This window comes from Typopeltis vanoorti, chromosome 1 (genome assembly GCF_054136105.1).
Source record: "Typopeltis vanoorti isolate ZY-2024b chromosome 1, IOZ_Tvanoo_1.0, whole genome shotgun sequence".
NCBI classification, from domain to species: Eukaryota; Metazoa; Arthropoda; class Arachnida; order Uropygi; family Thelyphonidae; genus Typopeltis; species Typopeltis vanoorti.
In genome coordinates, this window is record NC_143549.1 from 83,953,816 (window position 1) to 83,973,859 (window position 20,044).

Sequence of the window (20,044 nt, forward strand, 5' to 3'; positions counted from 1 at the left end):
AGGGTGGTGAGCTCAGATCATATTATGAATATCACTACCACCTAAAGGTGGTAGATGATACTTTGCTGCCTTTATCTACCACCTAAAGACTCAAGTCTCTATAAAGTGGGATTCAAACCCATTTCCTGTTAGTTTGAGAGTGGAGATGTTATCCAACAGGCCAACAAGTGTTGCAAATTTTTCAATTAAATTTTTTTTTTTAAATTAATTTTTAATTTCAAATAAATACAGCAACTTCCATGGAATAAAATTCATCACATGGGTCCACTTAGCGGGCAACATATTTATCAGATTGAACTTAAACACTCCAGACATTCACAATGTATTCTGGTAGTGCATATGCTGCTCCCCCACCTCACTCGCCATTAAAAAAAAAAAAAAAAAAAAATTATTACTCACACTCTTCTTTGCTGCCTTTATAAAACACTCCTTATAGTTCTCCTCAACTTCGCATCATCAGCAAACAATTGATGATCTCTAGTTCCACAAGAATTATCACTAACAATTAAATTAAACAGCAGGGATCAAAATACAGAACTCAGTTCATTCAAAATAAATGCTTATGCAAAGGCCAAGAATATCACTATATATGAATTTCCATTATGCAACACATTTATCACCTTATAAAATGTAAGTAGATTGCTAAGTAATCTCTCTCAAGATTACTTAGCAGAAAGGCAAAAAGTTATCTTGAGTACAAATGCAACAAAGTCCAATGAAATGTGAAAAAACAATGAGAAAGGAAGAACACATAACAAAAAAGAAGTGAAAGGAGTAGTACCATATATGAAAAGAAGATTAAGTGTAGCAAGAATATCAATGGAAATTGTAGGAAAGTACAAGGTCAGGATAATAAATGGAAGTAGCAAGAACATGAACAGAAATAGGTGTAAATAATATCACAATAAAAGAAATCAGAAGAGTGAGATAACGAGAATGATCTTTCATATGTACAAAGTGAACTAAATAAAAGCGATAGATTGTCAAAAAGAAAAGTGAATGTAAGGATTGAAGTCAGTGGAGGAATGAGATATATGGCAAGGAGGAAAAGCATTACTGCTTTATGTGACTCTCATTAAGGTATGCAGAAAAGTGACAGAGTATTGAGTTAATCATGCCAACTAATAGATGCATTAGTTAGCATGAATGACTTAAGGCAGTATGATATTGGTGAATTGAAAAAGTAATTATTATTATTACGGACAACTCCAAGGAGTCCTTAGACTCATCGAGGGAGGCCCTAACATCATGTCAAGAACAACTATTCGACATTCACACAGTATCTATCATACCTCGCTTTGAACTCGTTCACAGTCTTTGCACCCACAACAGACTCTGGCAGCTTATTCCACTCAATCACCACTCTCCAAGTAAAAAACCTAGCTCTACAAGGTTTTTTAGTTGGAGTAAACCTTGGAGTAAAACTTGGTAAACCTTGGAACTAACCACACTCTTGCCCAGCTTCCATGGATGGCCGCTAGTCCTCCCACCACCAGTCCTATTCTCAAAAATATCTTCTGAATTAATCTTATAGAAACCCTTCAGTAATTTGAATGTCTCAATCATATCACCCCTTTTCCGCCTATCAACCAATTTCTGCAACCCACAAATCTTCAACCTGATCTTATAAGGTTCATTCCATACACCTGCTATCATCTTGGTCACTTGTCTCTGGATCCTCTCCACCTCCTCCCCATCAAGAAGAAAGCCTGGTGCCCAAATCTGGGCACAGTAGTCTAGATGGGGTCTTATCAAGGCTCGATACAGAGGAACAATAACTTACTTGTCTCTGCTTGTTAAAGTATTTTTCAGCAACCAAGTGATTTAATGAGCTGATTTAGCCACTTTTGTGATGTGCCCGCTAAATTTCAACTCATCCACCAACACTCCCAAATCCCTGGCCTTGTCAATCTCCTGGAGTACGGTTCCACCAATGTGATATACTGCTGCTAATCTTTTCACTCCAAAATGCATAACGTTATACTTTGCCACATTAAATTGACATCTATTCTCCTTAGCCCAGTCCTCCAAACTATCCAAATCATCTTGCAAAATTTTGACATCCTGTGCACTCACTATTGCTCTACTCAACTTTGCATCATCAGCAAACAAATGAACACTTCCTCTCAGATCCTTTCCTATATCGTTAATGAACAAATTGAAAAGTAGTGGTCCAAGAACAGAACCCTGCTGCACACCACTGGTCACAGGATGTCTTTTGGACTCTACTCCTGAATAAACCACTCTCTGATATCTCTCCATCAACCACCCTCCTATCCATCTCACCAACCCTATATCCATCCCCATATGCTGCAGTTTACTGATTAGAATTCCATGTGGTATCCTGTCAAAAGCCTTAGCAAGGTCCAGTAGAATCACTGTAAACCCATTACCCTTATCCAGTTCAGCCATCACTATGTTATAAAATGTGAACAAGTTACTGAGGCATGATCTACCCTTCACAAAACCATGCTGTCCCCCCATACAGTATCCCATTTTCATCTATTCTATCCTGTATTTTTCTCTTGACTATTTTCTCCAAGGTCTTGGAGAAAATAGTCAAGAAAACGATTCCTGATCAGTCGGTAATTTACAACAGCAATCTTGGAACCTCCTTTATGCAGTGGAACTATTTTCCCCTCTTTCCACCCCCTTGGGACTAACCCAGACCCGAGACTCAAATTAAACAAAATGGTCAAGCGCACTGACAATTCTTTAGCCACTTCACGTACGCCATGAGCTGGTATACCATCCAATCTCACAGATGTATTGATATTGAGGTTTTGTAATAGACTATTCACCTCCACTTCATTCACTGCAATTCCTGTATAAGCTATTGGTTCATTCATTCCTGCAATGTCACCACCTGGATGATATACTCTTGCAAAGTGCTCGCTCAGTATTTCAACTATATCAACTGATTCGGTTACCTCCGTACCATCGGTATTCTTTAATATCATTCTGCCATATACAATTTTTCTTTTACTTGCAACATATCAAAAAAACTGTTTGGGATTCTCTTTAGCCTGCATGGCTAATGTTCTTTCATAATCCGCTTTTGCTTTTCTTACCACACTCGCTACCCCTCTATAATAAATTTAGTTTAATCCTTTATCCAAGTGTGTGGAAACAAAGTTTGTGCCTGAAAGTATCTTCAGGAATGGGGTAAAGTGGTACAACACCGGGCAACTCCTTGCAAAGGTGGAGCAAGATACCAACACTCCTATCTCAGTGTTGTATCGCCAATGTGCAACGAGTAGAAAAACTGGAAGTCATTAAGAGACACGAAAGTGGTACTAGTAATACAATGATTGTGCAAGACCTGGGATACAGCGAGTCAACAATTCGCAATATATTAAATAAGAGTAAAGAATACAAAGAACAAGAAAAAGTTGCTACTGCTTCTTTAAGCATACAGATCACTCGAAATATAAGCCGTTTAATGTTCAAGATGGAGCCTCTTCTATCACCTGTGCTTTTATTAGGAGGCAATGCAGAAGGTGACTGCATAACGTAAGAATAACTGGGGAATCCATTAGTGCTGATAAAGATTCTGCGGCCAAGTTTCCTGAAGAATTGCAAAGCATAATTCATGAGGGTGATTATGACAATCGACAAATATTCAATGTCAAGCATATGCCAACAAAAACGTTCCTAGCTAAAATTGAAGCATCTCAACCAAGATACAAAGTATCTAAAAATCATCTTATGCTTTTATTAGGAGGCAATGCAGAAGGTGACTTTAAACTCAAGCCTATGTTAGTTTATCATGCACAAAATACAAGATCTAACATTATTGAAGAAATCAGCACAATTGGAAAAGAACTTGGATTTAATGAACTGGATAATGAAGATGTGAGAAACTTGCTCGATTCCCATTCAGAACAGTTAAGTGAGAATGATTTCCTTCAACTAGAAGAACAGCATGCATATGAAGAAGATGAGGAGTGAGAACAAGAAGAGAATGTTATGACTAAGAAGCTAACTTCAAAAGAACTTGAGCTAGTTTTCAATCACATTGAGTATACTAATGAAGTTTTGTTTGATGCTGATCCTGATATGGAATGAAGCTTTGAAGTCTGCCGAATTCTTGATAAAGCCATCACCAGCTATTGCAAATTGCGTAACAAGATGAAAAAGTCGAGCATGATTCAAACATCTAGATTACTTTTTTTTTGTAAAACAGTTGCTCAACCAAATATTTAGACATTAAGTAAAAATTGATTTTTATTAACTCTGATTATTTTATCCTTTAATATAGCTTATACTATAATTTTTTTACCAAATTTATGCTAACTGATGGATGAATTAATTATTCCTATCATTTATTATATACACTTAATGCTATTTGGCTTAGCACGCATTAATTGATGAATTAATTAATTGCATTAGTGATTTTTTTCTGTACAGCAAAGTGACTCCTGTTTAAGGAAGAGCAGTTTCTGACACTGATGAAGTTAGGTTGGACTCCAAACATGCAGGAATATAAGATGTTGGAAGAAGAAGATAAGATGAGGGGAACAAAATATGATGGACTTATAACTTTCAGATAGGACAGAAAGGTGAAAAAAAAAAGGACTAGTGTGTACTTAATGAAAGTATATGAATATAATTTGCAGAAGACATATGATGACAACTGCTTTGAGGATGTTGAGATAAAATGTTGAGGAGAAAGATTGAGATGTCAGATAAGATTTGCAGGTAAGAAGAGTATGATCATCATCATGGTAATTCAGAATGGAAAGAACATATGGAAGTAAGTAATGCAAGTACTTTGATGTGGTGATAATGTCTCAAGATTTCTTTAGAAAAAGATGCTGTCAGATCCATCAGTCACTGAGTTCACAACATGAACTCAGTGATTTTAAGAGAGGTGTCATGGGTTGTCGCATTGGTGGCATGTCCATAAGTGCCATGCTGCTCAACTGGAGCATCCAAAATCAATGGTTAGTGATGTGATCTACAAAGGGAGATGTTCTGGCATCACTAGTGCAGGAAAACAACCAGGGTGGCTTCCAAAAATGACTGACAGGGACAGGAGGGTATTAAAATGGGTGGCTCACAAAAACCAGCTACAATTAATGCAGACCACCCGAGATGAGATACAGAGTATCAGTAACACCATGGTGAGCACTAATACTCTACAAAAATAACTCCATTTATTGTGTTTCCACAGAAGTGCAGCAGCACAAGCCGAACATCACACCAGGCCAGACGAACAAGGCCTTTACACAAGGCTCGTCAGCCTGGTGCAAAGAGCACGTGCTGGACAACTGATCAGTGAAAAACCAGTACTCTGGAGTAATGAATCAAGGTTCACCTGTTCCAGTCTGATCGCAGGGCAGGGTGTGGAGGCAACCTGGTGAACACTTGTTATCACAGTGTGTCGTACCCACAGTAAAGTTTGGTGGTGTAGGAGTAATGGTGTGGAGTACAATCAGCTGGTTTGGAGTAGGACAACTGGTCGTTGTCTATGGTTCCATGAAGGCAGCTCAGTACCTTGATATTCTGGATAATCAAGTGCTGCCTACACTGTGGAGTTTTTTATGGAATGGACCTGTGTTACTATCAAGATGACAATGCCAAATGCCACAAAGCTGAAGCTGTTATGAATGGTATTGAAGAGATGGGTATTAAATGACTGCCCTAGCCTGAGCAGAGTGCTGCCTGCAACCCATTGAACACCTGTGGGAGAAACTGGAGCAGCAACTGAGGTCCAAAGCAGCACTTTCTCAATCTATCGCTGAACTCAGTGCTGCTTTGATGGAGGATGGAGACAAATTCCACCTGATGTCTGCTGTACATTGGTGAAAAGCCTCCCTCAAAGGGTGCAGGAGGTGATCAAAGCCAAAGGTGGACATACTCGATATTAGGGTTCGCCTGCTGGTATCAATTGTAAATTGCTAAAGTGTTTGGACAATTATTGGTAGATAGTGTATTCAAGTCCTCCTGTAAAGCTATAACATTTGCTTGACTCTGCATTGCTCTTCCCAATTTTGCATCATGTGCAAACAATTGCATATCACCAGTTAAATCCATTTCAATATCATTAACATACAAATTATTATTATTATTATTAAACAAGACCTCATGGAGTCAAAGACTCATCCAGGAGGTCCTTTTATCTTACACACACATCTCATCATACCATGTCTTAAACACATTCAAACTACTTGCAGACACCACGCTCTCAGGCAAGGCATTCCAATCACTCACAACTCTGCACGAAAAAAACCTGCCTCTCACTCACTTACTCACACCCTCCTTATACAGTTTCCAGGGATGACCTCTGGTTCTCCCCTGATCTCCCAAACAATGATCTCAAAACTGACCCTTGTGGCACACCACTAGTGGCCTTCCTCCTTTGAGATACTTCATGCCCATATACAACTTTTTAATACCTATCTGACAACCAGTCACTGATCCAACTCAAAAGTCTGTTATCCAATCCCATCCCTTTCAATTTATTTAAATAGTGGGAATGGGGGGATGGAGAAAATTTGAAAAAAAAAATGGAAGGAAAATGTATTAACTTTAACAGACTGTTGAAAGTTTATTTTTTACTAGGTTAGACTATGATAAATTTAATTTAATTCTTTATCCCAGTGAGAGCAAACAAAGTTTGCACCTGAAAATATCTTCAGGACTGAATACAGTGTTGTACTATCTTACCTGGGTAAGTAGTACAACACCAGGCAACTCGTAGCAAAGGTGGAGCAAGCTACTGCCCCAGAGTTAGAGATACCAGGCAGATCTTTCTCTAAATCCAGAGTAATTTAAAAAAAAAAGTGGCAAACCTTTTGGCAACTCCTATAGGTAAAGATGACCTTGCTACTGCTTCTGCCTGGTATCTCCAATTCTGGGCCTGGCTCCCACTGAAGAGACCTCAATAAAGGTTGAAACTAGTCTGGGTAGTGGCCAATCCCTTAATGCATAACAGTATACATCTCCACAAGCAGATGTGTTTTGCATTATGGGAGATACTGGGATAGGCGTGTTGGTAGCTTGCTCCACCTTTGCTACGAGTTGCCTTGTGTTGTACTACTTACCCAAGTAAGATTAGTACAACACTATATTCAGTCCTGAAGATATTTTCAGGCACACAAACTTTGTTTGATCTCACTGGGATAAAGGATTAAACTAAATTTATCATAGTCTAACCTAGTGAAAAATAAACTTTCAACATCTTTCTCTAAATCCAGAGTAATTTTAAAAAAAAAGGTGGCAAACTTTTTGGCAACTCCTATAGGTAAAGATGACCTTGCTACTGCTTCTACCTGGTATCTCCAACTCTGGGCCTGGTTCCCACTGAAGCGACCTCAAAAAAGGTCTGGGTAGTGGCCAACCCCTTAATGCATAACAGTATACATCTCCACAAGGAAATGTGTTTTGCATTATGGGAGATACTGGGATAGGCGTGTTGGTAGGTAGCTTGCGCCACCTTTGCTACGAGTTGCCTTGTGTTGTACTACTTACCCAGGTAAGATAGTACAACACTATATTCAGTCCTGAAGATATTTTCAGGCGCAAACTTTGTTGCTCTCACTGGGATAAAGGATTAAACTAAATTTATCATTTAACAGACTGTGACCCAAAATATCAATTGTGGTATTTCAGAATGTGTGCTTTTCTTTCTCATTCCAGAACAGAAAAACTTTAAATCAGTAGCATTTCCAAGAATGCCTAAGAAAGATTTAACCTAAGTATAAACATCTAAAAGATGCAAGTGTTTCACTAACCCACTGATTTGGAGTAAGTACTCGTATTGAGGTTGATGTAGTAACATTGTATAATGTCAATTATTCCTCCTATCTTGGTGGCTATATTTCAGTAAATGCTGATGGTGATAAGAAAATTCATAAGAACCATTTGAAATGTACTTGTGCAGCTTTTGGACATTACAGAAACCAAGTTACATGACTGGATTATTCATGCTGTTCTTTGATTATAGGACAACAGTCATTTTTGTGACGTGTGATATGGAGACAACTTTGTGATATGGTTGGAAGAACAGTGGATCACATGATGCAGGTACTGAAAAACCTGGAATAACACCAATAACACTGCCTTCAGAGAATCATTAAGATTTACTGACAAGACACGTGCACCAACGTTACTCATTCAAATATACTTCACAAAGCAGATCAGATTTTCTTCTTTTTCAATTAAAGGAATGGAAAAGTATTTTTACATTCCTTTAATTGAAAAAGGAATGGAAAAATACTATCAAGTATTTGATAGTATTTTTATCAATATTATCAAATACTATCAAGAATGACAAAATGTTTTTATACATTTTGTCATCCTTCATCTCTCCAGATGAAGGATGACAAAATATATGCTGATGGAATAATCTCAAAGCAAATAAAGAAATAAAACACTGACATAGAACACTAGGAAGTTCTATGTCTAAATTGGTCAAAATGAAGAAAGGCAATATCTCAATATCTTGAAATTTTGTGACAGCCACAGTAGAGAAAAGCATGGCTGATCAAGTAGAGAAGAATAACAAATGTGAGAGATCATGAGAAATATGGAGAAATGCTTTTTGACCAGGAGTGCCTCCTGAAAATACATTACACCACTGTGGAAAGTCGTGTATCATGCATTGCAAAATCTGCCATTTCGGACTTGCCAAAAGATCAAGTCTGGATGATAATCATACTCATTAACTATTAGTTGCCAATGATAATAATACTACTGCAACCATACTAACTAATACAACACAATACAATAATATTAATGATGATGACAACACTTCCAGGGATATTTTTTTTCATGTCATATGCTAAATATGCATTCTTTGGTTTGTTTGGTATCATAATTACAAGATTTTTTTTTTACTCACTTTTCTAGTTCCCACCATGTGGGAGGTTTAATATCGGCACTTGTTGTTTCACCTTCTAATGCATCTCCTCCCTCTACTTCTGTTGCTTCATAAAGGAAAGAAGATCTATTTTATACACAGTAAATGTATTTAAACATCAGTAAATAGAATAAGTACATTAAGTTATTAACTAGATCCAGTTGTTTCTTCATTCAATACTGATTGTCATATGCATTATTAACAAATAGCAATTAACCACTGACTATCACCCTATAATTTCTTTTCCAGAAGTTTCTAAAAGCCAATTTGTATTCACACTTAAATAAGAGAAATAGTATTTATTATTATTACCCCAAGAACCCAAAGAATCAGAATCATCCAGGAGGTCCATTTTGTCATACACACACAGCTCATCATACTGCACCTTAAACACACTCAAATTCTATGCAGACACCACACTCTCATGCAAGGCATTCCAATCATTCACACTCTGAATGCAAAAAACCCTGCTTCTCACTTCCCTGCTCACACCCTCCTTATACTGGAAGAACGACGGTACATTGTGCCCTTCGATTGGAATAGGCTTAAGTTCGATTCTTGTCGCGATGGGAGGAATCTTTATCTCGATGATTTCAATCGAAGGCTAGTTAGCTGATCTCATACGGAGGTAGCAGGGTTTTTTCTCCCAGAAACTCATGCTTTTCATCCCGCATACAGACAAATCGGCCCTTCAGAACACACGCAATTTACAGACAAAAAATACTAGTTGTTGTGATGGTGGAGGTGGGCAGTAGATAGCGTTGATGGAGATGATTCGTAGTAGAGGTTTGGTGTATTGGTTGAGACAGTTGTAGGTGTCCTCCCGCGATGAGTCTTCGGACTCCTTGGAGGTGTCAGGATTAATAATAATAATAATACAGCTTCCAGGGATGACCTCTGGTTCTCCCATGATCTCCCACTGTTTTCTGTAGAACCTCTCCAACATTGATCCCATAAACAACCCTTACTAATTTGTAGGTCTCTATCATATCTCCCCCTCTTCCTCCTATCCACTAGACTCTGTAAACTACATCTTCTCAATCTTTCCTCATATTAGACATTCCAGAGGTCAGCAAATACCTTAGTCAGTCGCCTCTGGACCCTTTCCAACATCTCTTCATCCTTTTAAGAACCAGGTAATCAAATCTGTGCATAGTTGTCCATGTGTGGCCTAATCAAAGCCTTATACAATGGAACAAGAATCTCCCAACTTCTACAAGTCGGTGTCCTCCGCATCATTCCCAGAAGTCTTTGTGTTCTAAATTTCAGATCCTTTTCCACTATCAACCCTTCTTTTTCTTTTCAGTCATTTTCTGTCCACTGCTGGATGAAGTCCTCTTCCAGTACTTTCCACCTTTCTCTGTTCTTGGCAATGGTTGACCAATTTTCCCCAATAAATGACAATTCATCACTCCACCTTCTTTTAGGATATCCTTTGTTTCCCTTCTTTTGGAATCCAGTTCATTAGTATGGTGGTCCTTTGCTCATCTTCTTTTCTGGATAGATGTCTGGCTTCTTATCCAATGTTTCATTTCTTATCTTTTAATGTGATGCCTAGCATCAACCTCTCCATTTTTCTTTGAGTTGTTGTTAATTTATTTGCCAGTATTTTTGTTAGCGACCAAGTTTCACAACCATATGAGAAGAATGGAAGTATACACTGATTAAATGTCTTCCTTTTTAAACAGAGTGGGACATCATGGATTTTAAAAATGCTTTTCAATTTTCTGAATGCACTCCAGGCAAGTTGAACTCTCCTATTTATTTCCTTTTGGAACCCACAGTTTAGATCAAGGAGATGACCTAAGTATGTATATGAAGAGACTCTTTTCAAGAAATTGTTTTTTATTATTATGTCTTTTAGTGTTACAAAATCATTAACCATGACTTTAGTTTTTTCTCTGTTTATTTTTAGACCGACTTTTCTGCTTTCATGATATAGGTCTTCTGTAATTATATTAAGGTCTTCTGGAGTGTTTGCAAAAATTATATCATCTGCATATCTTAATTGTGTTAAGTTTTCTGCTATTAATTTTTATACCAAGGTTTGTCCAGTTTATATTATTAAATATTTCTTGAAGGACTGCTGTAAAGATTTTGGGTAATAGAGAGTCTCCTTGTCAGACAACTTTTCAATTGATATTTTATTGCTACTCTTTTTAATGATGACATATAATCAAGTCCCACTGCCTTATTAACAACAAGTTTTCTCAATTCCCCATACACCTCTTGCTCTCTTACAGTCAGTCTCTCCTCCCAAATCATTAACTGCTCTCAATCTCTCCATGAAGTCACATTCACAAGAAAGAAAGACCTTTGTGTACTGCTTATTAAGTATCTCCAATATATCTTCCGCAGTAGTTGTCCTTATACCATTTTCTCCAATCAATGTCATCCTTCCATAATCATTATTTTTTTTGCTGGCTGGCTACATATCGAAAGAACTTCCTAGGATTATTTTTGGCTTCATTACCTAACTTCTGCTACCTCACCTTTGCTACCCTTACCAACCAAGTCACCCACCTTGCCTGTTCTTTGTAATCCTCATGCAATTCGTTATTACCACTTCTCTTATGTTGCCTCGTAATGCCCTTTTTCTCTGTATTGCATGCTTAATCTCTTTGTTCATCCATTTCACACCTACCCTATTTAACCTTATGACCCTTGGAATACATTTAGACATTACTTCTATTAAATAGTTCTTGAAAATTCTCCAAGATGCACTGATCTCTTTTCCAGCTAACTCTTCATTCCATACTATGCCCGTAAACTGTCTCCCAAGCTCTTCATAATCAACCCTTTGTAGTTCCACACATACCCTTTTCTCACAGAGGTTTTCAAACTCAGTACTGGGACCTGTATTGTTCAACCTTTATATCAATGACATTGTTGATGGATTGCAAGGGGATATTCAGTTGTTTGTGGATGATGCGAAGCTGGAAAGGGTTATTAGTAATAGTGCAGATGTGGTAGCCCTGCAAGAGGATTTGAATAAGCTAGATAGATGGGCAAATGAATGGGGGAGGGCATCGGTTTAATGCAGCAAAATATAAGGTCCTGAGGTTTGGGACACGTCGACAGGACACTTCGTACTCTATTGGCAGAGCTATACTGGAAGAAGTAGGGATGACAAGAGATCTGGGGTTGATGATTGATAGAAACCTGAAATTTAGGGGACATATTGCAAAGGTGGTGAAGGTAACACAGAGGATTGATGCAATAATGAGAAGGACAATGACCTGCAGAGATAAGAGGGTTATCATTCCGTTGTATAAGACTCTGTTCAGACCACACTTAGACTATTGTTCTCAGATCTGGTCCCCAGGATTTGAAGGGGATAAATTAACTGTGGAAAGGGTACAGAGACAGATAACAAAGATGGTTTCAGGACTGTACAATGTTAGTTATGAGGATCGGCTGAGGGAGTGTGGACTGCAGAGTTTGGTGGATAGAAGAAGGAGAGGTGATATGATTGAGACTTTTAAACTGTTGAGAGGTGGTTATAGGGTTGACACTGGGGAGTTCTTTTGCTTGGTTGAACAGCAGGAAGGAGTCATGACAAGGGGCCATCATTGGAAGTTAAGAAAGAAAACTGTGAGAAAGAGGGCGAGGAGTGGTTTCTTTGCATGGAGGGGTGGTTGAACCATGGAATGCATTGCCTGATGGAGTGGTGGGAGCGAGAATGGTCAATGCATTTAAGGAGTGGTATGATAGACTGTTTCCTAGGAGGGACCTCCTCGATGAGTCTTCACAGACTTGTGTTTCTTAGAAAGGACCTCCCACGATTAGTCTTTTGACTCCATGGAGGCCTAAATAATAATAACTCAACTTTCAAACCTTGAATCACACTTCTGCTTTCATTCATTCATTCTCTCAATTTCATTGCCTTCTGTCACATTCACATCACTTTCTTACTATCAATTAAGTTTCTCAGATCATTTAATCTCTTTTTCAAAACATTTTTAACATTTTTTCACTACTCTTTTACACTGTCCTCTATCAAACGAGCACTCATCCTCCTCACGGCATTCTTGCTACTAACACTTTCAGTCATCAACATATTAGCACTCATGAAGTCCTCATTCAGCTCACACTTTGCACCCACCCTCCTTCAATCCACCTTAAATATCCATAATTTATCTATATAATCAAACAAATACATACAGCACACCTGAAATTTCATGAAATGACTGAATTCTAAATTAAATTCCTGCATGGACAAAGCCACTGTCATCTTTCCTTTGCTGGTCACTACACTACTAAGTTCTAATATCAACAAATTCGTAAACAAACTTAAACAAAATATCCCACAACTAATAACACTACAACCTTTATAGCAACTCTTACTCATGAACACAGACACTTATATATTATTAATTATTTCAAAAAACTTATCTGAACCTGGAGTCCTTTTTACACACTGCTACTTCTTTTGCAAAATTTATACTGTGCCAGTATAAATATCTTTCTTATCAATACCAATATAAGTATTATTGAATCAATTTTACAATAAACAGATGTTCAAAAAAAATCAGCTATTTTTGCTAGAACCTTTGTATACACCAGAAACCAGTAAGAGTATTGTAGCAGAAACAATGATCCAAATTGCTTTATGTTCAGTTATAATCCTACAAATGAAATAGTTCATACAACTAAAATTATAATTTATAAATATCTAAATTTAATGTCATTCTTTTGAACACTTAATTATATGATTATTGTTATTAAGACGACTCCAAGAAGTTTGAAGATTCATCATGAAAGACCCACACTAACCATTATTCACACAACACCTAGCATAAATTTCCTTTAACTAATTCATGACAGGGCACTCACAACACTGGAACATTGGAGGAGTGTACAGAATGCCATGGCATTACTACATCATAAATTTACATTTCTAACTTACTATTGATGATTTTCCTTCCAAATTAGTCTGTTATCTGTCAGGACTCCAATATTATCACTTATATTTAGTCTTTAAAGCATTTCTAACTGTATCAACCCATCTGGTTATTTTCTTCCTCCAAGTCTTTTCCCTGACCAAATTTTGCCATTCTTTTCCTATTACTTGAGATAGTTCTTGAAAATTTATTTATCACTAGGTTAGACTATAATAGATTTAGTTTAATCCTTTATCCCAGTGAGAGCAAACAAAGTTTGCGCCTGAAAAAAAAAATATATATATATATATATAGTGTTGTACTATCTTATCCAGTAAGTAGTGCAACACCAAGGCAACTCGTGGCAAAGGTGGAGCAAGCTACCAGGCACTTCTAACCCGTATCTCCCATAATGCAAAACACATTTCCTATGTGGATATGTATATGTATATATATATATATATACTGTTATATATATATATACTGTTATATATACTGTTATGCATTAAAGGGATTGGCCATCTACCCAGACTAGTTTCGACCTTTATTGAGGTCTCTTCAGTGGGAGCCAGGCCCAGAGCTGGAGATACCAGGCAGAAGCAGTAGCAAGTCATCTGTGCCTATGGGAGTTGCCAAAAGGTTTATCACCTTTTTTAAAAATTACTCTGGATTTAGAGAAAGATGTTGAAAATTTATTTATCACTAGGTTAGACTATAATAGATTTAGTTTAATCCTTTATCCCAGTGAGAGCAAACAAAGTTTGCGCCTGAAAATATCTTCAGGACTAAATATAGTGTTGTACTATCTTATCCAGTAAGTAGTGCAACACCAAGGCAACTCGTGGCAAAGGTGGAGCAAGCTACCAGGCACTTCTAACCCAGTATCTCCCATAATGCAAAACACATTTCCTATGTGGATATGTATACTGTTATGCATTAAAGGGATTGGCCATCTACCCAGACTTGGTGTTGCACTACTTACTGGATAAGATAGTACAACACTATATTTAGTCCTGAAGATATTTTCAGGCGCAAACTTTGTTTGCTCTCACTGGGATAAAGGATTAAACTAAATCTATTATTGAGATAGTTCTGTTCACACATTCCTGAATGCCAACAATATCAAGTTCCTTCCTAATATTTTCATTTTAAATATTACTCTGATATTAATGAAGATATTTCCTTAATCTTTTAAGAATTTTAAAACGATCTTGTTTAGTGTTTTGACTAATATTTTTCTTATTCCATATAAATTTAATCAATTAACTCACACCGTACCAACATTATTATTCTGTTCTTATTCTGTTGAATATTTCCATATTTGATTTTCCGTCTTCACTAAAAATTGCCTAAATAAACTGAAATGTTTTTCTTGTTCTCTAAATTCTTCATTCAAATGCAGCTGATATCTTCATTGCTGATTTTCATGCCATTTTTTTCTTTGTCCTTTTTCACTGCAGTTATTCAATTTAGTGAAATAAATCTAGAGCACAAGTCTGCAGGATTCCTTAACAGTATCTCATATTCATAAAGTAAAGTAAAGAGCAGAGATTAACTTATCTAGTTTTGATATCAGGGCCTAACACCATTTCCTTCATAATGTGATTCATACAGCTGATGAATAACAGTGAAGATAATGTTCTCTTGACTTGCACTAGATCTTACATCAAACCAACTTTCTGTACCTCCTTCAATGTTAACTGCTGATTTACAACTCAAATATAGATGTATTAACAAATATAGAAAAGAGGAAGAGAATCTAAAAGCAAAAAAATTTTGTTATAGTAACAACACCATTCCAGTGCAAACAGTTAAAGAGACAAAATACAATAGAATGACAGCCTGAAAATTATAGCACAGAATGTAATTTTCACTGCAAGAGAGCAGCTTGATCTGCAAGTATTAGAATTCAAGAAAAGCACACTGATATTACTATCAGTCCATCAACATCATTTTATGGGATAGTCCTTCTCACTGTGGAGAGTTGTTTATTTCCAGCTTTTGTCTTTAGAAGCTTATAACCTGTTCTGATTAATCTAAATACCTCCTCTAAGAATATATTTGAGCTGTCCTCTTCTTTTCCCTATCTTCCCTTCTAATGTTTATAATATCCATTTGTTATATCTCCACATATCTCAGGAATTTCATTTTTCTTCCAATGATTGTCTTATTCAATGGCCAGTTCTCTTATTTCCTGCAAGACTCTTTGTTGGTTTTCCTTTCTCTTCAATTTATTCCTAATCATACTCACATTAAACAATTAATAAATTAACTAACACAATCATGAGGAGTATCAAGTAACATAACTTTCCAAAACTGGGAGAGTTTAAGAGAGTTATTTCTAATATTAGGATGTGTGGACAGACTTATGTGTTCGTCGAACATGTTTATTATTTTAACGGTATAATAGAACACAGAAACTAAGTAAATAATTGATTTATTAACTTGATGCTGATATTTCGCTGGTATTATAACCAGCATCTTCAGAGCACAAAAACACTGTTTGTCACAATACGCGAGACTAAAACAACATGGTGTACATTAACAAAATTGTAGCAGCAATACAAAGACTAGAGTCCTGATTTTGGCGCCCTCTATCTGAGAAAAAAAAAAAAAAAAAAACGCTATCATATATTGCTAGAGTCCTAGAAAAGTGCTAGTTTTTCCTTAATATGACTGTCTCCCAGATCTTCGGCAAGTTAATACAGCCATATTTGTTGAGATTTGGAGTGTGTTTTAGGGCTTCTGTCGCCTCTAAGAACAATCTCTCTGATTTATATGGGTTTCTGTGTAGTACTTTTGTGTTTTTCCAGTTGATCCTGTGTGCAGGGGTATCCAGAGCATGGGCGTAGGCACACCCCCTATGCCCAATTGTGGACAGTATAAATAGTCCCACATACAAACTGGCTAGACATTTAGCAAAGCTACTAGCCACTCTCACTAACAATTCTCCCTCCTTTATCAAAATTTCAGCAAACCTAAAAAGCATCTTACAACACCTCACCCTAAAAAGCTCAGACTTAATAGTAAGCTTTGACATCACTTCACTATTCACAAATGTACCACTAATAGAAACCCTCAATCTACTGAAGTCACACTTCCCCCCTGATATATTTGAACTATTCAAATTCACAATACATGCAGGATATTTCACATGGAAAGGGAAAATATACAAACAAATTGATGGGACAGCCATGGGCTCCCCCCTTTCTCCCCCGCTAGCCAACTTTTACATAGAACACCTGGAAAAACAAGCAATCAATACAGCCACTCTCAAACCAACACTTTGGCTACGCTATGTTGATGATGTGCTTGCCATTTGGCCACATGGCCCTGAGACATTGAAAACATTCTTAGCACATTTAAATAGCCAACACCCAAAAATCCACTTTACTATGGAACCGGAAGCCAACAACTGTCTGCCCTTCCTGGATACACTCATCACACGTCTCCCAGATGGTTCCTTATCATTTTCAGTTTTCAGAAAACTCACACATACAGGCAGATACTTACACAAACAATCACACCATCATCCTTCTCAACAATATGGCATAATAAAAAACGCTAACCCATAGAGCGAGAGCAATCTGTTCAAATGACAAGGCTCTTACTGCTGAACTGACTTACTTACGCCACACCTTCTTGGCCAACGGCTACAATCCACAAAAAATAAACAAAATACTAAACACTCCTAAGAAACCCCTCCCACCATCCACCACAGAGAACTACAACAAAACAGTCACCATCCCTTACATTAAAGGCACATCTGAAAAGATCTCAAGAATTCTCATTAAACATAAACTACGCACTACATTCAGACCATGTAGCAAATTAGCTGCCCTCATCCGCTCACCCAAGGACAGCATTCCTCCTTTATCACATCCAGGAGTCTACCAAGTACCCTGCTCATGCAATCAAGCCTACTACGGTCAAACAGGAAGAACTGTGAATATCCGCATCAGCGAACATAAACGATACGTCCGGAAATATCATTATGGGAAGTCGGGCCTAGCAGACTATGCTCTGGATACCCCTGCACACAGGATCAACTGGAAAAACACAAAAGTACTACACAGAAACCCATATAAATCAGAGAGATTGTTCTTAGAGGCGACAGAAGCCCTAAAACACACTCCAAATCTCAACAAATATGGCTGTATTAACTTGCCGAAGATCTGGGAGACAGTCATATTAAGGAAAAACTAGCACTTTTCTAGGACTCTAGCAATATATGATAGCGTTTTTTTTTTTTTTTTTTTCTCAGATAGAGGGCGCCAAAATCAGGACTCTAGTCTTTGTATTGCTGCTACAATTTTGTTAATGTACACCATGTTGTTTTAGTCTCCCGTATTGTGACAAACAGTGTTTTTGTGCTCTGAAGATGCTGGTTATAATACCAGCGAAATATCAGCATCAAGTTAATAAATCAATTATTTACTTAGTTTCTGTGTTCTATTATACCGTTAAAACAATAAACAACAATAATATTAGGATGATGGGTGTGAGTTTCACAGCTTTCTATTAACTTTCTACTAAAAATTGGTTCCAGTGTAAAATCATTTATTCCAATGAATCCTATGTGTAGTAGATATGTCATGACTAGCAAAGACCAACTTATTAGAATCACTGAGCTGGATGTAATCCTGATCTTCTAGGTGTATTTAAGCAGACCAACCCATCTGCCCACAATAAGAGAGGCCAAATGAACAAGGAATGTTGTAAATTCGTGGATAAGAGAGAGGAAGATATTTGTTCTAAGAACATGTAAGAAGAATTTAGTTTAAAATCAGATGGAAGGAGACTTGAAGGTTAATCTGGTGAGCTTTTCAAACACCTTTTACACTAGAAACCTCCTCTGAAGATAGAATGGGATATTGGCTAAAATTATTAATTACTTTGGTGGTAATGCTGGAGTTATAGCCACTGAAGATGAAAGTGGTTCACCTTAAATTGGATGAGTCAGTAAAGCAAAAGGAGTGTGGATGATGTACTAAGGTCTGATTAAAAGAAACAGGAATCAACCAAAGTGAAAATTATTTAATTGTAAATATTTCATCCTAAGTATCTTAGGATATAATCAGTACAGTAGTTTAAAACAATAATAGGAATAATATAGAGTTGGGCACATGATTACAATAGAATCTCATTAAACGTGCGCAACGTGTTCTTCTTCAAGTGTCATTCCGTAGAAGGAGGTAGGCAACCATGTCATGGAACCTTTTTCTTTCTTTTGCTGCTCTGGAACATTTATGGTAATTCAAGCCAGTCCAGTCATTAATGTCTTCAAACGACATTCTCCTGGGTCTACCTCTCCATCTTTTTCCATCCAATTTCCTTTCTAATATTAATTTCTGAATGCCATCTTGTCTAGATAGATTTCCAAAATATTTAACTTTTCGCTCCTTAATTATTTTCATTAATGTTCTTTTCATTTTTGGTTTCTTTAAAACATCTTCGTTTTTAATCTCTGTTTCATTTAACGTGTTACAGAAGTAAAAATAAATAAATAAATAAAAATTAAAAAAATTATTTAACACAATTTTGCATGACAATTTCCCATACTTTAGGAATAGTAAGAACGTCGTTGCGGTTTAAGTTTGGTCTGTGTAATAGGACTTCAGAACTTTCTTTGTATAAACATTCATGTTTATATAAAGATCTATGTAAAAGTTTAGATTTTTCCCAATGGATCCTATGGTTTGGATTTTCAATTCAGTGTTGAGAGAGGCCAGATTTCTGCAGTTTAAAAAGAAGAATGTGGTCTTGATATTCCCAGATGCATTTCTGAACAGACCTACCTGTCTGTCAAAAGTAAGACAATTTGCATGAGCATGGAATCTCAAACGCCAGGCAACATCAAAGGTGAGAGTTTGAGGAGTATTTCTTCATAATTTTAGAAAGACGTTTGGAGATGGCCTTTGACGTAAAGTATGGGAATCCTATGGACTTCTTCCTGTCTGGTTTGATGTGTGGAGAAGTGACTGATGATTTTTTGAGTTGTTTTAGGATTATATCCATTTAGGACGGCTATATTTTTGATTACTTCTAATTCCTGGTTTAAAGATTCTTCAGAGGAGCAGAATTTGTGCGCTCTGGAAACTAGTGATTTAATAATGCCAGATTTCTGAGATGGATTATGAGCAGAAGAATTGTGAATGTAGCGACCTGTGAATGTAGGCTTGTGAAAGACAGACGTGGAGATTAAACTGTCTTCTTTTCTTTGGATGTGTAAATCCAAAAAGGAGATACCCTGTGGAGATTCTTTTTCTAACGTAAAGTTGGTGCGATGATGATG

At 36.9% G+C, this 20,044-nt stretch overlaps 1 protein-coding gene across 1 annotated transcript in view; it reads right to left on the bottom strand.

Annotated features, from left to right (window-relative positions):
• LOC150110163 (muscle calcium channel subunit alpha-1-like) overlaps positions 1 to 20,044 on the bottom strand; it is a 1,246,847-nt gene that overhangs the window by 985,563 nt on the left and 241,240 nt on the right. Inside the window, exon 11 of the mRNA XM_090391329.1 lies at positions 8,849 to 8,933. Coding sequence (XP_090247455.1) covers positions 8,849 to 8,933 — 85 coding nt within the window. The remainder of the gene's footprint in view (positions 1 to 8,848; positions 8,934 to 20,044) is intronic.